Source organism: Cherax quadricarinatus, chromosome 100, assembly GCF_038502225.1.
Source record: "Cherax quadricarinatus isolate ZL_2023a chromosome 100, ASM3850222v1, whole genome shotgun sequence".
Classification (NCBI taxonomy): Eukaryota; Metazoa; Arthropoda; class Malacostraca; order Decapoda; family Parastacidae; genus Cherax; species Cherax quadricarinatus.
Window position 1 is genome coordinate 1670630 of NC_091391.1, and position 24065 is coordinate 1694694.

The following is a 24065-nucleotide window of genomic DNA, read 5'->3' on the forward strand; positions in this document are numbered from 1 at the left end:
GACCGAAGAAGCTACTGATTGGTGAAACATTTCCAGGAAAAAGATACCCAAATGTTGCACAAGTGTCTCATGTATAATGATTTACTGTAACATACAGATGCTCCTCGACTTATGATGGGGTTACGTTCCAACGAACCATTGTAAGCTGAATATGAATACAGTATATACTAAATAAGTACAGTGGTACCTGTATATACGTAAATAACTACTGACGCTGAATAAGTAAATAAACAAATAATTACTGTAACTGAATAGATGTACTGACAAGTAAATAAATGAATACAAGTTTATTCTATAAACCCCTTCTCCTGTATAAATTACTAAATTTAAGAAGAGAAACTTTTGTTTTTCTTTTCAGGCCACCCCGCCTCGGTGGGATACAGCTGGTTTATTGAAAGAAATTTATCCTATCAATAAATGAACAGTACTGAATGAGGTTTACCATAGCACAATCGTAAAATCGAAATATCCTGAGTCGAATATGAATATACAATAAATAAATATTGAAATAAGTAAATAAACAAATAATTACTGTAATGAACTAAAGAGCACTATCGAAAAGTAAACGAATAAGTACTTACTAGTTTATTAAAAAAATGGTTTACAGTAAATCGCACCATTGTAAAGTGGAAATATCTTAAGTCAAACCATCGTAAGTCAAGGAGCATATACTACTCTGAGTCCTAAGTTGACCACAATGGGTAAACCAAAATGCAGTCTGGTTTTATTTGTATGTGAAGGCATATGATACGTTGCTGCAATGGTGTTACGACTTGTATTCTTCCTGTAGTGGTGATGACAATGTTAAGCATGTAGGAATGCACCCTTTATTTTGCATTAAGAACAAAAACATTGAAGACCAATAATAAAAAAAATTGTGGAATATAATAAATACGCAATAAGATCACAGTAAACAGGTGATATCACAATATGCAAAACAACCACTGTGAAAAAAGTGAACTTCAAAGTGCGTACATGATTTCTCACATTATTTTTTTCAAAGTGGTTGTCTTGCATAGATGTATCAAAATTTCTGAGAAGAAAGTTTATCTGAACCATACCAACATTTCAATATCGACCAATTAAAGAAGAAATTGTGGAATATAATAAATGTGTCGCAGTTTCTGAGAAGACAGTTCGTCTGAACCGTACCAGCATTTCAATATCGACCTCCTCCTCCTCTTCATTCAGCTTCACTTTCTTCCACTCCTTCGACTTTCTCCCTTTTTTCTTGTCGTTCAGCAACCCCAATCTGCCCTCCCAGGTGAGATTCCCATCCTTGCTCTCCTCGTCGTCCTCGTCGTCATCGTCCACTTCCATGATGTCCTCGGGGAAGACAACCTGAAACCATGATGCCACTTAAAAAGACACATTCAACTCGCTTGGGCATACAGTATAGAAGAAAGGAATGTATGCATGAGACAGGAGACCAGGAGAGAGGGAGGGGGGAAGACTAGGAGAAAGAGGGAGGAAGACCAGGAGAGAGGGAGGAAGGAAGACCAGGAGAGAGGGAGGAAGGAAGATCAGGAGAGAGGGAGGAAGGAAGACCAGGAGAGAGGGAGGAAGGAAGATCAGGAGAGAGGGAGGAAAACCAGGAGGAATGGAAACTGATAAGAAGGAATAGTGAAGACAGTACACAGAGGTAGATGAGCAGCAGCATAAGAAAACAGGCAGTGAGAAATACAAGGTACTACTAACATATACTAATTAAAAAAAACAATATGCAGCTGAATTCACCTAAGTAAAAAAGTTACATTAAATAACAAAAGAATAAGTAACTACATAGATAAGTCCGACTTTGATAGTAGAAAGGCATACAAGCAACAAAAGAGACATGGAATTATGTATAATAAACACAGGAGAAACACATAAAGGATACACAATACCTTATAGACTATTTTCATATTAGTCTTGGGATCATATATCTCGTGATGGTCGTGGTGGGTGGTGGGGGGAGCAGTGATGCGACGCTGCTGCAACAATGTTGTGATCTGTTCTAGTTGTCTCTCCTGAACGGGTTGCAAAGCCTGAAACGTGTTGCCCTACGACAAAAAAAAAATAAAAAATTAATAAATCTTTGCTTTTGTGCATATGTAGGATCATCCAATGAAAGTAATTCTGTAACACAGAGACAAGACTCAATGTGTGAGCTGAGTGAGCTACCAACCCAGCTATGGGACACCCCAAAGTGAACCCTACCAGAGTACAGTAGCACAGGTACAACATCAATTTTCCGGCCGCTGATGGTCCAGAATCATGCACATTTACAAGCAGGAACCTGAAATTCCCATGGCAGTGTATTTAGCACCAAACTGTACGTCACTTATTCAACCCCAAGACCAAGGAATACTGTGCTTTCTAAAGGCGGAAAAATCAGTAATCCGGAAAGGCTTTGGAACCAAAGGTCTGGAAAGTTGATATACCTGTACGAACAATTTTATAAGCATGAGACATGGGTTTCAAGCATTGCAGGAAGGAGGAGGCAGGTGGAGAAATCATGTTGGCGAGCAGTGTGTGGGTATGTAGTGTAAATATTATGCTGAGATCTCAAAATGCAAAAATTTTGTGCTGTGGTTTACCAGAATGAATTCACGTAACTTACCTGCTGCACAAGCTGTATCGGGTTCTCACTGGAGCCAAGAGGCTTGGTATTGTCTCCACCTGGCAGATGTACGGTGAATGGAGTTTCATCTCCTACTGATGAACAATACACTATAGATGTCAAGCTGGGAGAGTCTGAATTTGACTGATTAAGGCTGTTTAATGCTTCTGTAGCCTCTGTAAGGAAATATAGATCAAAGAGCACACTTCAGAAGGAAGGAACGCAAATGGATACACGAATAACTCGCACATAAGGGTCTCCTATGTGCAAGTGTGCCTTTTCATTCTTTAATACAAATAGATTATATGTAAATTACCAAAATGTTACAAGTAAATGATTAAGGAAATAATTTTTTTTTACTGACACATTGGCCATTTCCCACCAAAGCAGGGTGACCTAAAAAAAAAAACACTTTCATCATCACTCACTCTATCACTGTCTTGTCAAAGGAACACGGGTACGACAGTTTGGATGTCCCTCTAAAACAGCAAATATTCCAAACCCCTCCTTTAAAGAGCAGGCATTGTAAGACATATTGCAATAGAGATTAAGTGATTTACAAGTGCAATTTACACGGTGGAAATTGGTTGTAGTTTCAGAATTCTGTTATGTCAAGGTCTCTTATCAGATTTATTATACACAGTATATACTGTATATCATTTTCAATAAATGTTTACACAAATAATCCCACATATGCAAGGGAAGCTTATAATAACAAAAAAAGGCACAATACCATGACTGGAACGATACACAAATAACCCGCACATAAAAAGAGAGAAGCTTACGACGACATTTCAGTCGTCCTGCTCCACTTCTGGTTAGTGTGACTTTGTAAATGGTCCAAGTCGGACCGAAACGTCGTCGTAAGCTTCTCTCTTTTATATGCGGGTTATCTGTGAAGCTTATAATGTTTAGATTCAACTTGAATAATTTGTAAGTGACAGTAATACAAGAGAGTGAAGGAGCCAGTATACATGTATATGGGTGAGGGGACACAGGGATAGGACCAAGAGAGGAAGAACAAGTAGTAGTGGTAATGTTTGTAATGGTAGTAGTAGTAGTAGTAGAAGTAGTAATGGTAGTAGAAAGTAAAGAGAGAGTAGTTTAGTGGCACAAGAGATAGAAATGGCAGTGAAAGGAGGCAATAGTAGTGGTAGTAGCAATAGTAGTAGTAATGTAGTGGCAATCTTGCTACATTTATCACTGACAACATAAAGAATAACAAGACACAATACCGTGACTGGAACAATACACCAATAACCGGCACATAGCAGGAGATACTTATTACAACGTTTTGGTACAACCTGGACCGTTTACTAGTTAAATGAATGTCTAGTTAATGGTCCTAGTAGGCCCAAAACATCATCATAATTTTCATTCTCCTATGTCCTGGGTATTTATGTATCACTGACTATTACTTAGCACAGATATTTATATTGACTAAAGAGATAAACACATGAGTGGATAGGACCTCAAATAAAGAACACAAAATAGGCCTAAATCTTAAAAAAAATGTACTAGGGTAGAATTTAGATTGGACTCTGACTCTTAATTTAAGGATTTATACGTACAGGTGCTCTTCGACTTACAATGGGTTTATGTTCTGACAAACCCATCATAAATATCATAAGCTAAATATGAATATGATAAATAAATAAGTATATAAATGTTACTGAATAAGTAAATAAATAACTGATGCAACTAAATACCAGTATTGAAAGTAATAAAGCAACACAAGTTACGAACTTTCCACCGTCATGCTGGGTAATTATCTTAAGTCTCATCTTCAAAGTAGGTAAGACACATATGCAACAGTTAGGTATCTTTATTTCGAAATAAAGATACCTAACTGTTGCATATGTGTCTTACCTAACAATCTGTCGGTATTTTATACCATTTTAATGTTCATCTTCAAAGTAATTGCTTTTGCACCAACATTAAGTCAAAATATCATAAGTCGAAACATCGTAAGTCGAGAAACACCTTTACAGTGTTTTTCTTAACCAATTATCATACCTGCACACTTGATGGAGGGAACGGGTGTAGTGGATGGAACTGCGGTTTGGAGTTTGGAGGTAGTAGCACAAATAGGCCCAGTGCTAACTTTAATGGTCAGAGGTCGGTCACCACACGATGTTGATACTTGGTGTAGCTTAGCTGTAGCATCACGGTGCAGAAGGGAGGCAGAGGAGGGAAGATGTGACATGTGGAATGGTATATCTTTTATATTCAATTGGGATGACACCTTTTTTCCAGTCATAAATGGTGACCGAGTCAACAGATGGTTACCGGAACCCAAGGTGAACTCACTAGATGAAGCCAGTACCAACGGCTGAGGTGATGCAGTTGCTGTGCCTGATAGCCCTGCTATCGATGTATTGAAAGTACTGGATGACTCCACTATTTCTATATCAGGACTTTCTTGCAACACTTCACAGTCTTCGTGAACTGGCTTTGTATCCAAGAATGAAGTTAAATTCCTAAATTTTGTCCTCTTGGCTATATCTCTAAGGTAAATACTTCCAGGAACTTTAGGGGCTGATTTTGAAGATGCAGTCTTCCAGTCAGTGTGCTTAGCCTTATTATGTGCCTTGGATGGGTGAGTACTATTTACAGGCAAACTTATTTTCTGTACATTCTGACCAGTATGCGGAAAGGAGAGTAAGCTTTTTCCATTACTCTCTCGAGCATGGTGAAGCTGAGAATCACTTAATGAAACGGAATTTGTACTGAGGGGTTCGGCAGCTGAAACTTCGCTTTTAACCTCAGGCTCTGACCCTCGTATCTGGAGCATTGAGATAGTGCCATCAGCATTATATTCGGGGATCAAGAGGAAGGGACCTAAACTAACATCTGCATCACCTGCTGAAACATCACAGGCGTCATTCCCGCCTATCCCGTCAGTTCCGTCCTCTCCCGTAAAAATTGATGTACAACTTCCATCTGAGCCTTCAGGGCTCCTTTCAACCTCTTTTAATTGGCTTGTTTGATCAGTTGGAAGGTGTGGATGACCAGCGGATAATTCCTCAACTTTCTCAGCTGGAGAGGTAACAGAGTGTTGCTCAGTAGCAACATTATTGTCCAGTAACTGAGGGAGGTTCAGCTTACAAGCTTCTTCAGGTGAGAGCTCGATTGTTTGAGTACTACCATCTTCACCTTGGATAATAGCTACTATTGTAGACATATTTCTTGAGTGAATATGACTGTCATTTGTCCCCACACCAACGTGCATTATCTGACCATGATCGACAGAAATATTTAAATTTTGTGCATCGACTTGAATATGGTTTGGAACTATAGGAAGTCTCACAAGATTCTGAAGGCTTTCTACTGAGCCTATCTCCTGACTACTGCCCTCTACCTGAGTGCGTAAAAGTTCATTGTTAGTTGCTAGTGCAAACACATCGCTCCCACAACTCTCCTCGCTAACATCGGCAAAATTAGAGTCTTTTGCAATCCCTCGTTGCACTGGCGCACTGTGAAATTGCAAGAAACCTCCCGATTCAACTGCATTTCCTTTCTCCGATCCATCGCCATTAGCAGTTTTTCCTGGAGAGAGTAAACCATACTCTACCTTCTGGTTTACAGGCTGACTTATTATTTTAGGTACACCTCCAGCTTTCTCCTGTGAAAGCATAAAACCTGGAACTTCTCTACCATTCACTCGAACTTGCACAAAGTTTGGTTTCAAACTTTCCTGCAGGTTCTCACTTTCTTCCAGTTTTGGAGATGAAAGTTGAGCATGCTTGGTGCCTGGCGGATCAAACAGTCCCTTTTCATCGTCTTGCGATGCGACACCTGCCGATCCTTCAAGTGACGTAGTGAGCGCTGCATTAGTCTGAATTAGTGAATCAGTTCCAGCACTTGTGAGAATCACTGGTTGTCCGTTCAGAAACAATAACGTTTTATTCATCTTTTAAGTCAACTAAAAGATTTCTCATTTTCCTGAAAAAATAAATACCATTAGCAGCTAAACATCCAAAAACGATGTAGTGAGCACACAACCCGAAATGCCCTGGCATGATAGTGGCTTTCTTTGAATGTACAGTGGAACCTCAAATATAGAACTTTCTTCGGTCCAGAAGGCTGTTCAAGTGTCGCTACCGAACGAATTTATTCCCATCAGGAATAATGTAAATTAGATTAGTCCATTTCAGACCCTCAAAAATACACTTATAAAAGCACTTACAAAAATACACTTACATAATTGGTTGAGTTGGGAGCAGTTCGATTTTTGAGGTTCACTGTACTTACCAAATCAAAATTGTAATTACACATTGTAAACCATGCAAAGAAATAAAACAGTCAATCCTTACTGGTAAGCTAACTTTAACGAGACTCATGAAATCGTAATGACACGATTGCAAACAAACCATACAACGGGTGGGGATAGAACCCGCGATCAGTGGCCAGTGGCTAACGTGACGGTCTGGAGTTTTGAGACTCTCTGATGAACACGGGTTCTATCCCCGCCCGTGGTATGGTAAGCTAACTTTAATTTTTAAGCAAATATACCTACATAAAATAGGCCTGGTCTCAGACCAGGCCACGGGGGCGTTGACCCCCAAAACCCTCTCCAGGTATACACCAGGTAACCTTCAAGGGATTAAAAAGAAGTATGTACAGTGGACCCCCGGTTCGCTATGCTATCGGTATCCGATAAATCCGGTAACCGATGCATTATATCGCAGAAAATTTGCCTCGCTTCCCGATACAAAACCACGTGTGGCCTGAACTGCCCCGTGTGTGCCAGTGTTTACAAGCCAGCCAGTGTGCGCTCATCTAAAGATACATTCAGTTATTATTTATTATTTTATTATCACACTGGCTGATTCCCACCAAGGCAGGGTGGCCCGAAAAAGAAAAACTTTCACCATCATTCACTCCACTGTCTTGCCAGAAGGGTGCTTTACACTACAGTTTTTAAACTGCATTCAGTACATTCCATATTATCCATATTATCACTGTTTTTGGTGCCTGTTTTTGCAAAATAAGTCACCATGGGCCCCAAGAAAGCTCCCAGTGCCAACCCTTCGAGACCAAGGGTGCTAATGACTGTTATAATGAAGAAAGAGATAATTGCAAAGTACGAAAGTGGAGTGCGTGTGTCGGAGCTGGTCAAGTTGTATAGTAAACCCCAATCAACCATCAACGGCAATCAAGGAAGCTGTTTTTGCAAAAGGTGCAACTGTGATTATGAAACAGCGACCGCAAGTGTTAGAAAATGTTAAGAGACTGTTATTGGTGTGGATAAATGAAAAACAGATAGCAGGAGATAGCATCTCTCAAGCAATCATTTGTGAAAAGGCTAGGAAGTTGCACGACGATTTGGTAAAGAAATTGCCAGCAACTAGTGGTGATGTGAGTGAATTTAAGGCCAGCAAAGGTTGGTTTGAAAGATTTAAGAATCGTAGTGGCATACATAGTGTGATTAGGCATGGTGAGGCTGCCAGTTCGGACCTCAAAGTGGCTGAAAAAAATGTTCATGAATTCAAGGAGTACATAGAGGCTGAAGGATTGAAACCTGAACAAGTGTTTAATTGTGATGAAACAGGCCTGTTTTGGAAGAAAATGCCAAGCAGGACGTACATTACTCAGGAGGAAAAGGCACTCCCAGGACATAAGCCTATGAAAGACAGGCTTACTCTGTTGATGTGTGCTAATGCTAGTGGTGATTGCAAAGTGAAGCCTTTATTGGTGTATCACTCTGAAACTCCCAGAGTGTTCAGGCAAAAGAATATCCTCAAGGCTAATTTATGTGTGCTGTGGAGGGCAAACAGTAAGGCATGGGTCACTAGGGACTTTTTCTATGACTGGTTACACCATGCATTTGCCCCCACTGTGAAAAATTACCTCCTGGAAAATAAATTGGACCTTAAGCACCTCCTGGTATTAGACAATGCTCCTAGTCATCCTTCAGATGTGGCAGAGCGACTTTCTAGGGACATGAGCTTCATTAAGGTGACATTTTTGCCTCCTAATACCACTCCTCTCCTGCAGCCCATGGACCAGCAGGTTATTTCCAACTTCAAGAAACTGTACACAAAAGCTCTGTTTGAAAGGTGCTTTGTAGTGACCTCAGAAACTCAACTGACTCGAAGAGAGTTTTGGAGAGATCACTTTAATATCCTTATTTGTGTAAACCTTATAGGTAAGGCTTGGGAGGGAGTGACTAAGAGGACCTTGAACTCTGCTTGGAAAAAACTGTGGCCAGAATGTGTAGACAAAAGGGATTTTGAAGGGTTTGAGGCTAACCCTGAGAATCCTATGCCAGTTGTGGAATCCATTGTGGCATTGGGGAAGTCCTTGGGGTTGGAGGTTAGTGGGGAGGATGTGGAAGAGCTGGTGGAGGAGGACAATGAAGAACTAACCACTGATGAGCTGCTAGATCATCTTCAACAGCAAGAGGCCAGACCTGAGGAAACTGCTCTGGAGGAGGGGAGAGAGAAATTGAGGAAGTTGTCTACTTCAAAGATTAAGGAAATGTGTGCAATGTAGCTTAAAGTGCAAACCTTTATGGATGACAATCACCCTAACACAGCTATTGCAAGCCGTTTTGGCAACCTGTACACTGACAATGTTGTGAACCACTTTAGGAAAGTCATAAAGGAACGAGAGGTACAGGTATCTATGGACAGACATGTTGTGCGACAGAAGTCCAGTGACTCTGAAGCTGGTCCTAGTGACATTAAGAAAAATTCTGTCCTCCTCAAGGATCCTAGCCCTTTAATGGAGGGATTATCTGAAACGCAAGCAACAAATTTAACGGAGCTTCTACAGTCATATCCTAATATATTTTCGGTGCCGAAAAAATGTACGTAGTAGCCCCGGAAAAGGACTTGCTACCTCAAGTCCTAATGGAAGAGGATTCCCCTTCTAAACACGAACACCATCCATACTCTCCCGTCCTCCCATCCCATCAATCATCACCAGATCTTCAATAAAGGTAAGTGTCAATTATTCTTTTGTTATTTGTTGTTATTGTAATTACTCTATTGCATTAAACTTAATATTTCATGTGGTAAAATTTTTTTTTTCATACTTTTGGGTGTCTTGGACGGATTAATTTGATTTCCATTATTTCTTATGGGGAAAATTGATTCGGTTTCCGATAATTTTGGTTTATGATGAGCTCTCAGGAATGGATTAATATCGCGAACCGGGGGTCCACTGTACTGAGTAATATATTATAATTAAAAAGAAGCACTAAACCCACTAGGGCCATATAGCGCTGACTGGGTCATATATACATACATAACATTTAAATGTGACTTTTCCATATATAGAACTGTCATTTATCAAGAGAATTATGTCACTTACAACAGAGATAAGTCACTTACAACAGAGATAAGTCACTTACAACAGAGATAAGTCACTTACAACAGAGATAAGTCACTTACAACAGAGATAAGTCACTTACAACAGAGGTAAGTCACTTACAACAGAGGTAAGTCACTTACAACAGAGATAAGTCACTTACAACAGAGGTAAGTCACTTACAACAGAGATAAGTCACTTACAACAGAGGTAAGTCACTTACAACAGAGATAAGTCACTTACAACAGAGATAAGTCACTTACAACAGAGGTAAGTCACTTACAACAGAGATAAGTCACTTACAACAGAGATAAGTCACTTACAACAGAGATAAGTCACTTACAACAGAGGTAAGTCACTTACAACAGAGATAAGTCACTTACAACAGAGATAAGTCACTTACAACAGAGGTAAGTCACTTACAACAGAGATAAGTCACTTACAACAGAGGTAAGTCACTTACAACAGAGGTAAGTCACTTACAACAGAGATAAGTCACTTACAACAGAGATAAGTCACTTACAACAGAGGTAAGTCACTTACAACAGAGATAAGTCACTTACAACAGAGATAAGTCACTTACAACAGAGGTAAGTCACTTACAACAGAGATAAGTCACTTACAACAGAGGTAAGTCACTTACAACAGAGATAAGTCACTTACAACAGAGGTAAGTCACTTACAACAGAGGTAAGTCACTTACAACAGAGATAAGTCACTTACAACAGAGGTAAGTCACTTACAACAGAAGTAAGTCACTTACAACAGAGATAAGTCACTTACAACAGAGGTAAGTCACTTACAACAGAGATAAGTCACTTACAACAGAGATTAGTCACTTACAACAGAGGTAAGTCACTTACAACAGAGATAAGTCACTTACAACAGAGGTAAGTCACTTACAACAGAGATAAGTCACTTACAACAGAGGTAAGTCACTTACAACAGAGGTAAGTTGCTTACAACAGAGATAAGTCACTTACAACAGAGGTAAGTCACTTACAACAGAGGTAAGTTGCTTACAACAGAGGTAAGTCACCCACAACAGGAAAAAAGTCACCTAAAACAGGAATAACCACCAACAGGAAACTCACTAACAAACAGTCACTTATCAACAGAATTAAGTCATTTACAACAGAAATAAGTCACCCACAACGGACACAAGTCACCCACAACAGAGACAAACCCCCGCACAACAGAAGAAAACCACCTAAAACAGAGTAAAACAGACTTACAACAGAGAAAACAGGAATCACCAGACCACTACTGTTGTCATTTGTAACTCAGCGACCACGAGTATAAAATATTTTACCTCTAGTCTTTTTTTTCCCCCTTAATAACTTTTATTTAATATATCAAAAACACAAAAAAATAAACCTCTTGTGGTTGTGATAATTAAACCACGGTTAAAGTGGGTTTAAATGAGAGTTTAACTCACTTCTCGAAAATATTTTATACCCTTCTGACCTTTTTTGGGTCATAATTTAATTAATAATGTTTATTTCTTGCAGTACATGATACAACTTATACAGACCATAGTTCACACCTATGATGTATAGAAAGTTCCTGGTTATGTAGAGTATTTCCCACAACTTGGGTTAATTTTGTCCCCCAGGATGCCACCCACACCAGTCACCTAACACCCAGGTACCTACTTACTGCTTGGTGAACACTGACAGCAGGTGTAAGGTAACTAACACCCAGGTACCTACTTACTGCTTGGTGAACACTGACAGCAGGTGTAAGGTGACTAACACCCAGGTACCTACTTACTGCTAGGTGAACACTGACAGCAGGTGTAAGGTGACTAACACCCAGGTACCTACTTACTGCTAGGTGAACACTGACAGCAGGTGTCTTAAGGGAACACGTCGTAATGTTTCCACTCGTACCGGGGATCGAAACCCGGACCTCAGTGTGTGAGCTGGGTGCGCCACCAACCCAGCCACGCGACACTATGTATGATAATTGTGTACCTGTGCCTAAATATACTTATTTGATTACTCATTACACAGTCACTGTTATGCCCTGTCTACCAGGGCCATGGTGGCCCCGTGGCCTGGTGGGTATAGCTCTCCCTTCACACGGCTAATGTCCGGGTTCGATTCCCAGCGAGGGTAGAAAATTGGGCGTGTTTCCTTAAGATACCTGCTGTCCATGTTCATCTAGCAGTAAGTAGGTACCTGGGTGTTAATCAACTGGTGTGGGTCGCATCCAGCACTCTGACGCAACACTGGTAACACCACCATGGTGTTCCAGTACTCTGACGCAACACAGGTAACACCACCATGTTGTTCCAGCACTCTGACACAACACAGGTAACACCACCATGGTGTTCCAGTACTCTGACACAACACAGGTAACACCACCATGGTGTTCCAGTACTCTGACGCAACACAGGTAACACCACCATGTTGTTCCAGCACTCTGACACAACACTGGTAACACCACCATGGTGTTCCAGTACTCTGAAGCAACACTGGTAACACCACCATGGTGTTCCAGTACTCTGACGCAACACTGGTAGCACCACCATGGTGTTCCAGTACTCTGACACAACACAGGTAACACCACCATGGTGTTCCAGTACTCTGACGCAACACAGGTAACACCACCATGTTGTTCCAGCACTCTGACACAACACTGGTAACACCACCATGGTGTTCCAGTACTCTGAAGCAACACTGGTAACACCACCATGGTGTTCCAGTACTCTGACGCAACACTGGTAGCACCACCATGGTGTTCCAGTACTCTGAAGCAACACTGGTAACACCACCATGGTGTTCCAGTACTGACACAACACAGGTAACACCACTATGGTGTTCCAGTACTCTGACACAACACAAGTAACACCACCATAGTGTTTCAGCACTCTGACACAACACAGGTAACACCACCATAGTGTTCCAGCACACTGACACAACACAGGTAACACCACCATAGTGTTCCAGCACACTGACACAACACAGGTAACACCACTATGTGTTCCAGTACTCTGACAACACAAGCAACACCACCATGGTGTTCCAGTACCCTGACACAACACAGGTAACACCACCATGGTGTTCCAATACTCTGACACAACACAGGTAACACCACCATGGTGTTTCAGTACTCTGACACAACACAGGTAACACCACCATGGTGTTCCAGTACTCTGACACAACACAGGTAACACCACCATGGTGTTCCAATACTCTGACACAACACAGGTAACACCACCATGGTGTTCCAGTACTCTGACACAACACAGGTAACACCACCATGGTGTTCCAGTACTCTGACACAACACAGGTAACACCACCATGGTGCTCCAGTACTCTGACACAACACAAGCAACACCACCATGGTGTTCCAGTACTCTGACACAACACAAGCAACACCACCATGGTATTCCAGTACTCTGACACAACGCAAGCAACACCACCATGGTGTTCCAGTACTCTGACACAACACAAGCAACACCACCATGGTATTCCAGTACTCTGACACAACACAAGCAACACCACCATGGTATTCCAGTACTCTGACACAACACAAGCAACACCACCATGGTGTTCCAGTACTCTGACACAACACAAGCAACACCACCATGATGTTCCAGTACTCTGACACAACACAGGTAACACCACCATGGTGTTCCAGTACTCTGACACAACACAAGCAACACCACCATGGTGTTCCAGTACTCTGACACAACACAAGCAACACCACCATGGTATTCCAGTACTCTGACACAACACAAGCAACACCACCATGGTGTTCCAGCACTCTGACACAACACAACCAACACCACCATGGTGTTCCAGTACTCTGACACAACACAAGCAACACCACCATGGTGTTCCAGTACTCTGACACAACACAAGCAACACCACCATGATGTTCCAGTACTCTGACACAACACAAGCAACACCACCATGGTGTTCCAGTACTCTGACACAACACAGGTAACACCACCATGGTGTTCCAGTACTCTGACACAACACAAGCAACACCACCATGGTGTTCCAGTACTCTGACACAACACAAGCAACACCACCATGGTGTTCCAGTACTCTGACACAACACAAGCAACACCACCATGGTGTTCCAGTACTCTGACACAACACAAGCAACACCACCATGGTGTTCCAGTACTCTGACACAACACAGGTAACACCACCATGGTGTTCCAGTACTCTGACACAACACAAGCAACACCACCATGGTGTTCCAGTACTCTGACACAACACAAGCAACACCACCATGGTGTTCCAGTACTCTGACACAACACAAGCAACACCACCATGGTGTTCCAGTACTCTGACACAACACAAGCAACACTACCATGGTGTTCCAGTACTCTGACACAACACAGGTAACACAACCATGGTGTTCCAGTACTCTGACACAACACAAGCAACACCACCATGGTGTTCCAGTACTCTGAGACAACACAAGCAACACCACCATGGTGTTCCAGTACTCTGACACAACACAAGCAACACCACCATGGTATTCCAGTACTCTGACACAACACAAGCAACACCACCATGGTATTCCAGTACTCTGACACAACACAAGCAACACCACCATAGTATTCCAGTACTCTGACACAACACAAGCAACACCACCATGGTGTTCCAGTACTCTGACACAACACAAGCAACACCACCATGGTGTTCCAGTACTCTGACACAACACAGGTAACACCACCATGGTGTTCCAGTACTCTGACACAACACAAGCAACACCACCATGGTGTTCCAGTACTCTGACACAACACAAGCAACACCACCATGGTATTCCAGTACTCTGACACAACACAAGCAACACCACCATGGTGTTCCAGCACTCTGACACAACACAACCAACACCACCATGGTGTTCCAGTACTCTGACACAACACAAGCAACACCACCATGATGTTCCAGTACTCTGACACAACACAAGCAACACCACCATGGTGTTCCAGTACTCTGACACAACACAAGCAACACCACCATGATGTTCCAGTACTCTGACACAACACAAGCAACACCACCATGGTGTTCCAGTGCTCTGACACAACACAAGCAACACCACCATGATGTTCCAGCACTCTGACACAACACAAGCAACACCACCATGGTGTTCCAGTACTCTGACACAACACAAGCAACACCACCATGATGTTCCAGTACTCTGACACAACACAAGCAACACCACCATGGTGTTCCAGCACTCTGACACAACACAAGCAACACCACCATGATGTTCCAGCACTCTGACACAACACAAGCAACACCACCATGGTGTTCCACCGAAGAATCAGTCCTGGAACACCATAACCAACAATATTGTATATTAAAAGGCTAATAAGAACACGTTTTACTGGTAAATTTATTGACAAGAATATTAAAAAAAAGTGAGAAGCCGACACACACACAGGAGGGTTTGGTGAGACATGATAACGACATAGAAAATACTGCGAGGAACTGACAAGGTGCACAGAGACAGGATGTTCCAGAGATTGGACACAGCAACAAGGGGACACAGTTGGAAGTTGAAAACTCAGATGAATCACAGGGATGTTAGGAAGTATTTCTTCAGCCACAGAGTAGTCAGGAAGTGGAATTGTCTGGGTAGTGATGTAGTGGAGGCAGGATCCATACATAGCTTTAAGACGAGGTATGATAAAGCTCATGGAGCAGGGAGAGAGAGGACCTAGTAGAGACTAGTGAAGAGGCGGGGGCCAGGAGCTATGAATCGACCCCTGCGACCACAAATAGGTGAGTACACACATACACAAGTCAATAAAGGCTAATATTGCAAGCTACACATCATCTTAATGGTAAGACCATTGTGGTAGGTGGTAATTGTGTGACAGTGTCTAACACCACCAGCACCACCACAAGCACCACAAGCACCGCCAGCACCACCAGCAACCCCCCCACATGCACCACCACCACCACCACCAGCACCACCACCACCACCAGCAAGCACTTTTTAAAGGGCTCCAAATCAAGGTTCTGTGCTGCAGGCTCGCTCCTCAGTCCTCACATCTGTGTAAAATAACATAAAATACTCACAGCTTGAAGATTAAAACCCATAGTCAACAGCTGGATGTCTTTATTGATGACAAGTTGAGGGACTGATTGCACCAACTTACTTTCATTACTGTTGCTGCCTCTATATCTGACTGAAAAAACCTTCTGTGTAGCCGAACTCTTCTCCAGGCTGAGGGACTGACCACCTTAAACACTTTTCCCCAAGCCTGAGGGACTGATAATGTAGGCGAAATGTTTGGTTAACAAAGGTACCCAGATGTTGTACATACGATCGATCATGTGACCAGATCTATCTGGGGTTCAATACCTTTGTACCTCGTTCAGCTGTCAAAACTTTCGGGCCAAGTTCCTTGAGCCATTATGTACCTCTGCAATGTTGAGGTACAGTCCCTGGAGCCATTATGTACCTCTGTAATGTTGAGGTACAGTCCCTGGACCCATTATGTACCTCTGCAATGTTGAGGTACAGTCCCTGGAGCCATTATGTACCTTTGTAATGTTGAGGTACAGTGTAATGTTGAGCTACAGTCCCTGAACACATACAGTCCCTGGACCCATTATGTACCTCTGCAATGTTGAGGTACAGTCCCTGGAGCCATTATGTACCTTTTTAATGTTGAGGTACAGTCCCTGGAGCCATTATGTACCTCTAATGTTGAGCTACAGTCCCTGAACACATTATGTACCTCTGTAATGTTGAGGTACAGTCCCTAGACCCATTATGTACCTCTGTAATGTTGAGGTACAGTCCCTGTAATGTTGACCCCTAGACCCATTATTATGTACCATTGTAATGTTGAGGTACAGTCCCTAGACCCATTATGTACCTCTGTAATGTTGAGCTACAGTCCCTGGACCCATTATGTACCTTTGTAATGTTGAGGTACAGTCCCTAGACCCATTATGTACCTCTGTAATGTTGAGGTACAGTCCCTAGACCCATTATGTACCTCTGTAATGTTGAGCTACAGTCCCTGGACCCATTATGTACCTCTGTAATGTTGAGGTACAGTCCCTGGATCCATTATGTACCTCTGTAATGTTGAGGTACAGTCCCTAGACCCATTATGTACCTCTGTAATGTTGAGCTACAGTCCCTGGAGCCATTATGTACCTCTGTAATGTTGAGGTACAGTCCCTGGAGCCATTATGTACCTCTGTAATGTTGAGCTACAGTCCCTGAACACATTATGTACCTCTGTAATGTTGAGGTACAGTCCCTAGACCCATTATGTACCTCTGTAATGTTGAGGTACAGTCCCTGGACCCATTATGTACCTTTGTAATGTTGAGGTACAGTCCCTAGACCCATTATGTACCTCTGTAATGTTGAGCTACAGTCCCTGGACCCATTATGTACCTTTGTAATGTTGAGCTACAGTCCCTGGACCCATTATGTACCTCTGTAATGTTGAGGTACAGTCCCTAGACCCATTATGTACCTCTGTAATGTTGAGCTACAGTCCCTGGACCCATTATGTACCTTTGTAATGTTGAGGTACAGTCCCTGGAGCCATTATGTACCTCTGTAATGTTGAGGTACAGTCCCTGGACCCATTATGTACCTCTGTAATGTTGAGGTACAGTCCCTGGATCCATTATGTACCTTTGTAATGTTGAGGTACAGTCCCTAGACCCATTATGTACCTCTGTAATGTTGAGCTACAGTCCCTGGAGCCATTATGTACCTCTGTAATGTTGAGCTACAGTCCCTGGAGCCATTATGTACCTCTGTAATGTTGAGCTACAGTCCCTGGAGCCATTGTGTACCTCTGTAATGTTGAGGTACAGTCCCTGGACCCATTATGTACCTTTGTAATGTTGAGGTACAGTCCCTGGACCCATTATGTACCTCTGTAATGTTGAGCTACAGTCCCTGGACCCATTATGTACCTCCCACAGGATGGTTATGGGCTGCATAATTAACATATTAACCTAACTTGCATACCTGGAGTTTACCTGGAGAGAGTTCCGGGGGTCAACGCCCCCGCGGCCCGGTCTGAGACCAGGCCTCCTGGTGGATCAGAGCCTGATCAACCAGGCTGTTGCTGCTGGCTGCACGCAAACCAACATACGAGCCACAGCCCGGCTGATCCGGAACTGACTTTAGGTGCTTGTCCAGTGCCAGCTTGAAGACTGCCAGGGGTCTGTTGGTAATCCCCCTTATGTGTGCTGGGAGGCAGTTGAACAGTCTCGGGCCCCTGACACTTATTGTATGGTCTCTTAACGTGCTAGTGACACCCCTGCTTTTCATTGGGGGGATGGTGCATCGTCTGCCAAGTCTTTTGCTTTCGTAGTGGGTGATTTTCGTGTGCAAGTTCGGTACTAGTCCCTCTAGGATTTTCCAGGTGTATATAATCATGTATCTCTCCCTCCTGCGTTCCAGGGAATACAGGTTTAGGAACCTCAAGCGCTCCCAATAATTGAGGTGTTTTATCTCCGTTATGCGCGCCGTGAAAGTTCTCTGTACATTTTCTAGGTCGGCAATTTCACCTGCCTTGAAAGGTGCTGTTAGTGTGCAGCAATATTCCAGCCTAGATAGAACAAGTGACCTGAAGAGTGTCATCATGGGCTTGGCCTCCCTAGTTTTGAAGGTTCTCATTATCCATCCTGTCATTTTTCTAGCAGATGCGATTGATACAATGTTATGGTCCTTGAAGGTGAGATCCTCCGACATGATCACTCCCAGGTCTTTGACGTTGGTGTTTCGCTCTATTTTGTGGCCAGAATTTGTTTTGTACCCTGATGAAGATTTAATTTCCTCATGTTTACCATATCTGAGTAATTGAAATTTCTCATCGTTGAACTTCATATTGTTTTCTGCAGCCCACTGAAAGATTTGGTTGATGTCTGCCTGGAGCTTTGCAGTGTCTGCAATGGAAGACACTGTCATGCAGATTCGGGTGTCATCTGCAAAGGAAGACACGGTGCTGTGGCTGACATCCTTGTCTATGTCGGATATAAGGATGAGGAACAAGATGGGAGCGAGTACTGTGCCTTGTGGAACAGAGCTTTTCACCGTAGCTGCCTCGGACTTTACTCTGTTGACGACTACTCTCTGTGTTCTGTTAGTGAGGAAATTATAGATCCATCGACCGACTTTTCCTGTTATTCCTTTAGCACGCATTTTGTGCGCTATTACGCCATGGTCACACTTGTCGAAGGCTTTTGCAAAGTCTGTATATATTACATCTGCATTCTTTTTGTCTTCTAGTGCATTTAGGACCTTGTCGTAGTGGTCCAATAGTTGAGACAGACAGGAGCGACCTGTTCTAAACCCATGTTGCCCTGGGTTGTGTAACTGATGGGTTTCTAGATGCGTGGTGATCTTGCTTCTTAGGACCCTTTCAAAGATTTTTATGATATGGGATGTTAGTGCTATTGGTCTGTAGTTCTTTGCTGTTGCTTTACTGCCCCCTTTGTGGAGTGGGGCTATGTCTGTTGTTTTTAGTAACTGTGGGACGACCCCCGTGTCCATGCTCCCTCTCCATAGGATGGAAAAGGCTCGTGATAGGGGCTTCTTGCAGTTCTTGATGAACACAGAGTTCCATGAGTCTGGCCCTGGGGCAGAGTGCATGGGCATGTCATTTATCGCCTGTTCGAAGTCATTTGGCGTCAGGATAACATCGGATAGGCTTGTGTTAATCAAATTTTGTGGCTCTCTCATAAAAAATTCATTTTGATCTTCGACTCTCAGTCTGGTTAGCGGCTTGCTAAAAACTGAGTCATATTGGGACTTGAGTAGCTCACTCATTTCCTTGTTGTCATCTGTGTAGGACCCATCTTGTTTAAGTAGGGGCCCAATACTGGACGTTGTTCTCGATTTTGATTTGGCATAGGAGAAGAAATACTTTGGGTTTCTTTCGATTTCATTTATGGCTTTTAGTTCTTCCCGCGATTCCTGACTCCTAAAGGATTCTTTTAGCTTAAGTTCGATGCTTGCTATTTCTCTGACCAGTGTCTCCCTACGCATTTCAGATATATTGACCTCTTTTAGCCGCTCTGTTATTCTTTTCCGTCGCCTGTAAAGGGAGCGCCTGTCTCTTTCTGTTTTACATCTACTCCTCCTTTTTCTTAGAGGAATAAGCCTTGTGCATACATCGAGTGCTACCGAGTTAATCTGTTCTAGGCATAAGTTGGGGTCTGTGTTGCTTAGTATATCTTCCCAGCTTATATCGGTTAGGACTTGGTTTACTTGGTCCCACTTTATGTTTTTGTTATTGAAGTTGAATTTGGTGAATGCTCCCTCGTGACTAATCTCATTATGTCGGTCTGGGGCTCCGCGCATACATGACTGAACCTCAATTATGTTGTGATCTGAGTATATTGTTTTTGATATGGTGATATTTCTTATCAGATCATCATTGTTAGTGAAGATGAGGTCTAGTGTATTCTCCAGTCTAGTAGGCTCTATTATTTGCTGGTTTAAATTGAATTTTGTGCAGAGATTTAAAAGCTCGCGTGAGTGTGAGTTTTCATCAGAGCTGCCTCCTGGGGTTATTACTGCAACAATATTATTTGCTATATTCCTCCATTTTAGGTGCCTTAAGTTGAAATCCGCCTTAATTTTAACTATATTTAGTCTAATAAAATCCCTGATGGTGGGAATGCTTCCTTTAAAAAATCTTGCCCTATTTGCTCACTTTTTAACATATATTGGCATTACATACATCTTAAAGAAGCCAAATATATTCCACTGAAATCTTAAATACTGCTTGGGATTTCTCCCGTGGCTTCAGTACATTGCTTTACTCTATAAAGTGGTTTATTCTGTATGTTTTAAGTATAAATGGTTTAAAAACCCCGCATGTGATGAATAAAACCCTTGTGCAGCATGCGGTAATATTTACTCTGGATAAACAAGGACTACAATAGAAATAAGTCTGACTTCTTTGGGTTGTTCTTGTGGGTAATTTACACATATGTTACTATATATGATAATTATATTTCTGTGTACCTGTACCTAAACTTACTAACATTCCCAAGTGCTGAATAAGTGTCTTTTTCATCGATTTCTTTTGTATACATAGTAAAGTCTAGTGATGTATAGTGTATTAAAGTGGAAAGAATGCTTTTCTCCATATCATATAATATTTACTCGATGTTCACCATTATACGTCAGGTCAGGTTAGGTTAGGTTAGGTTAGGTTTTGTTTGTCAGGAAACAGGACAATTGTTTCCTGACGTGAGTCTTAGTTATATGATGACTCACAGCTGGAGCTTTTGGTAGGTTAGGTTAGGTTGGGTTAGGTCAGGTTAGGTTTGTCAGAAAACAGGACAAGTGTGTCTCGACGTGGGTCACACAGCAGTCATGCATGTTGGTAGAGCCCTGGGATGGTGAAGACCTGGTATTCTTTCCGGTACTAGGGTGAAGGTACCTGTGTTGTGGTAACCAGGCTTGCTCCTACGTCTAGCTGAGGTCCAAGGTAGTCTACTCCTCCTTTCAAGTTGCGTTGAAATACACGAAGGAAGACAGAGTGAAGAGTAATGGTGGATGTAAACACAATAGCGAAAGCCAGGTAGAAGCAACTTAAGAAGGAACTACTGGACATGGCGTTAGTCAAGACGAACCACCATAATGAGAATAATAATGCTAACTGGGAAGTAAGACAAGATTGGATAACAAACAGGAATAGGAGGAAAGTAGACAGGGCCAACAATAAGACAATAACAGCGAGAATAAAGAGAGGAAATGCAGTAGAGTCGAGAACTGAAGTTGAAACATAGCAAGACTGAGGAGAGGAATTGGATAGATCATGGAGAGAAATATCTGTTAATTGAATGGGATAGGAAGATAACTGATGTATATGGGGTGCAGAAGACGAAGAAGAGAGAGATGAGGAGGTGAGAGAAGTGGATGAATAAGAAAAAGATGACGAAGGGGGAAAAAGAGAGGAGTCGAACGAAAAGGATGAGGACCTAGAGGGACATGAAGAAATATCACACTGTGATGAAGGGCATGATGATGCTGGGAATGTAAAGGGAAGAGAATAAAGAGGAGGAGAAGAAGCAGCAGTAGCAGGAGGAGCAGCAGGAGGAGGAGAAGATGAAGTAGAGGAAGACGTAGTAGTAGAAGTTGAAGAAGTAGAGGAGAAAGTAGAAGAAGAAGAAGGGAAAGAAGACTGGGCAGAGGCTAGAAGAGACAGCTTCTCAACTTTCAAATTGACACACTACAAGAACCTTACAGAGAGCTGTGTGTTTACACTACAGTAGGTGACAGCAACAGCCACACACTCCCTCTATAACTACTAGTATAAAAATGCAGCAGCTGACAGCTATAACAGTGAGTAATGTAAATGACAGCTTGTAACAGGTGACTTACTACTCAGACGATAAGTCTGCATCTATAACCTCAGCCGAAAATACTGAAACATTTACGTCATTTTGTGAGTAGGAAATGTATATCCTGACATGTGTAATATTCTACAGCTGTAGTTTAACCTAGGCAAGTGTCACACTGCGTCCTACACTGGGTAGTGACACTGGGTGTGACCAGAGGGATCTCCCTACCATTGGCGCCCCTATTTGATGTGGGTCGCATCCTGTGGTACTTTCAATTATAATACTCAATACGGGGCGCTCTGAGCATTTCTATGCTCCTGTAACCACTGATACTGTTGCTGTAACTACAGATAGGTACTGACATGATGGTTACACTAGCAAATACAGTGTTCGTCCGCACTTTCTTGCCTAGATGAACCAGTCTTAGTGTTTCCAGTGGAAAATGTCTCACAGGAGGACACAGGAAGTCTTCTAGCAAACTGGTTTAATCAGACAAGGGTCAAGCCAACTGAGGCTCCTGAAGTAGCCCCACCTGCAGCTGGCTCTTAGCAGGTATTTCACCAGCTGGGGAAGGTTCTGCAAGTAGCTTGAAGGCAGTACACCAGCTGGGGAAGGTCCCTCTTAAAAAAGGCATACCAGCTGTGGAAAGTCTTGCAACTTCCTTTAGAAGGCGTATCAGCTGGGGAAAGTTCAGGAGCTGGCTTTTAGAAGGCGTACCAGCTGGGGAAAGTTCTGCAGCTGGCTTTCAGAAGGCGTACCAGCTGGGGAAAGATCTTCAGCTGGCTTTTAGAAGGCGTACCAGCAGAGGAAGGTTCTGCAGCTGGCTTTCAGAAGGCGTACCAGCTGGGGAAGGTTCTGCAGCTGGCTTTCAGAAGGCGTACCAGCTGGGGAAAGATCTGTAGCTGGCTTTCAGAAGGCGTACCAGCTGGGGAAAGATCTGTAGCTGGCTTTTAGAAGGCGTACCAGCTGGGGAAAGATCTGTAGCTGGCTTTTAGAAGGCGTACCAGCTGGGGAAAGATCTGTAGCTGGCTTTTAGAAGGCAATACAACCTTTGGGGCTTAAGGCCAGACTATAAACATGGACACAGCAGATGCTAGGTAACTAACACCTCCCACACGCTCTACACCTGATATAAAATCATTGTTGATCCTGAACTTACTGGCTGATACACACAGTATAAGGAAGTGTACAGTACAGCCTGCACAGTGAGCCACGTACATGAGATGCTTCACGTCCTTGACGAGGACCTCCGTTGATCTGTACACATGTCACCCTAGTGTACACACGCACACACTTCCATACTCTAAATACATTTTAACTCTCCATAAGAATCCATAGATCACTCAGGTATATGTAGTGAATACTGCTACTGTTGTACACTCCGTGTACACTCCATGTACACTTGTACACCACCGTCTTGACGCTAATCCATCACATCTGTCAAAAAAAAAAAATCAAATATTAATCCACAGAATATATGTACATGTGTATATATACAAAAAACTAATTAAACTAACAAGAATACTAGAAAAATCAACGTTTTGGCTAACAGAGAGGATTAGAACCCATATTAGTTATGCCTAGCCTAGGCTAAGCATAACTAGCATGGATAAGTAGAGTGAAAACCCAGTCAATATGCTTTCTAAGTCAGACTGAACCGTAGCTGGGTTGGTAGTGCACTCAGTTCACACACTGAGGTCCGGGGTTCGACCCCTGGTACGGGTGTATTTCCTTAAGACAGCTGCTGTTACTGTTCAGCTAGCGGTAAGTAGGTATCTGGGTGTTAGTCACCTTACACCTGCTGTCCCTACTCACGTATCAGTAAAATG

At 42.6% G+C, this 24065-nt stretch overlaps 1 protein-coding gene and 2 long non-coding RNA genes across 4 annotated transcripts in view; 1 reads left to right on the top strand and 2 right to left on the bottom strand.

The window, feature by feature from the left end:
• The window catches only part of LOC128704666 (serine-rich adhesin for platelets-like), a 37198-nt gene extending 25990 nt beyond the window's left edge, over positions 1 to 11208 (bottom strand). Inside the window, exons 1-5 of one of the 2 annotated variants that reach the window (XM_070079561.1) lie at positions 11155 to 11208; positions 4619 to 6547; positions 2603 to 2694; positions 1887 to 2042; positions 1153 to 1341 (exon numbers count right to left, since the gene is read on the bottom strand). In XM_070079561.1, the coding sequence (XP_069935662.1) occupies positions 1153 to 1341; positions 1887 to 2042; positions 2603 to 2694; positions 4619 to 6515 (2334 nt within the window). In that variant the 5' untranslated portion in view covers positions 6516 to 6547; positions 11155 to 11208. Of the gene's footprint in view, positions 1 to 1152; positions 1342 to 1886; positions 2043 to 2602; positions 2779 to 4618; positions 6548 to 11154 lie in introns of both variants that reach the window. The other variant, XM_053799798.2, reaches the window with a different exon arrangement.
• A 5091-nt stretch (positions 11209 to 16299) lies between these two features.
• LOC138851101 (uncharacterized) lies at positions 16300 to 16878 on the top strand. Its single transcript, XR_011390984.1, has 3 exons — positions 16300 to 16458; positions 16576 to 16655; positions 16756 to 16878. It is a non-coding gene; the product is annotated as an uncharacterized lncRNA (long non-coding RNA).
• A 3901-nt stretch (positions 16879 to 20779) lies between these two features.
• Positions 20780 to 24065, bottom strand: part of LOC128704678 (uncharacterized) — a 40779-nt gene continuing 37493 nt past the window's right edge. The window contains exon 3 of the long non-coding RNA XR_011390985.1: positions 20780 to 23673. This is a non-coding gene — a long non-coding RNA (uncharacterized lncRNA). The remainder of the gene's footprint in view (positions 23674 to 24065) is intronic.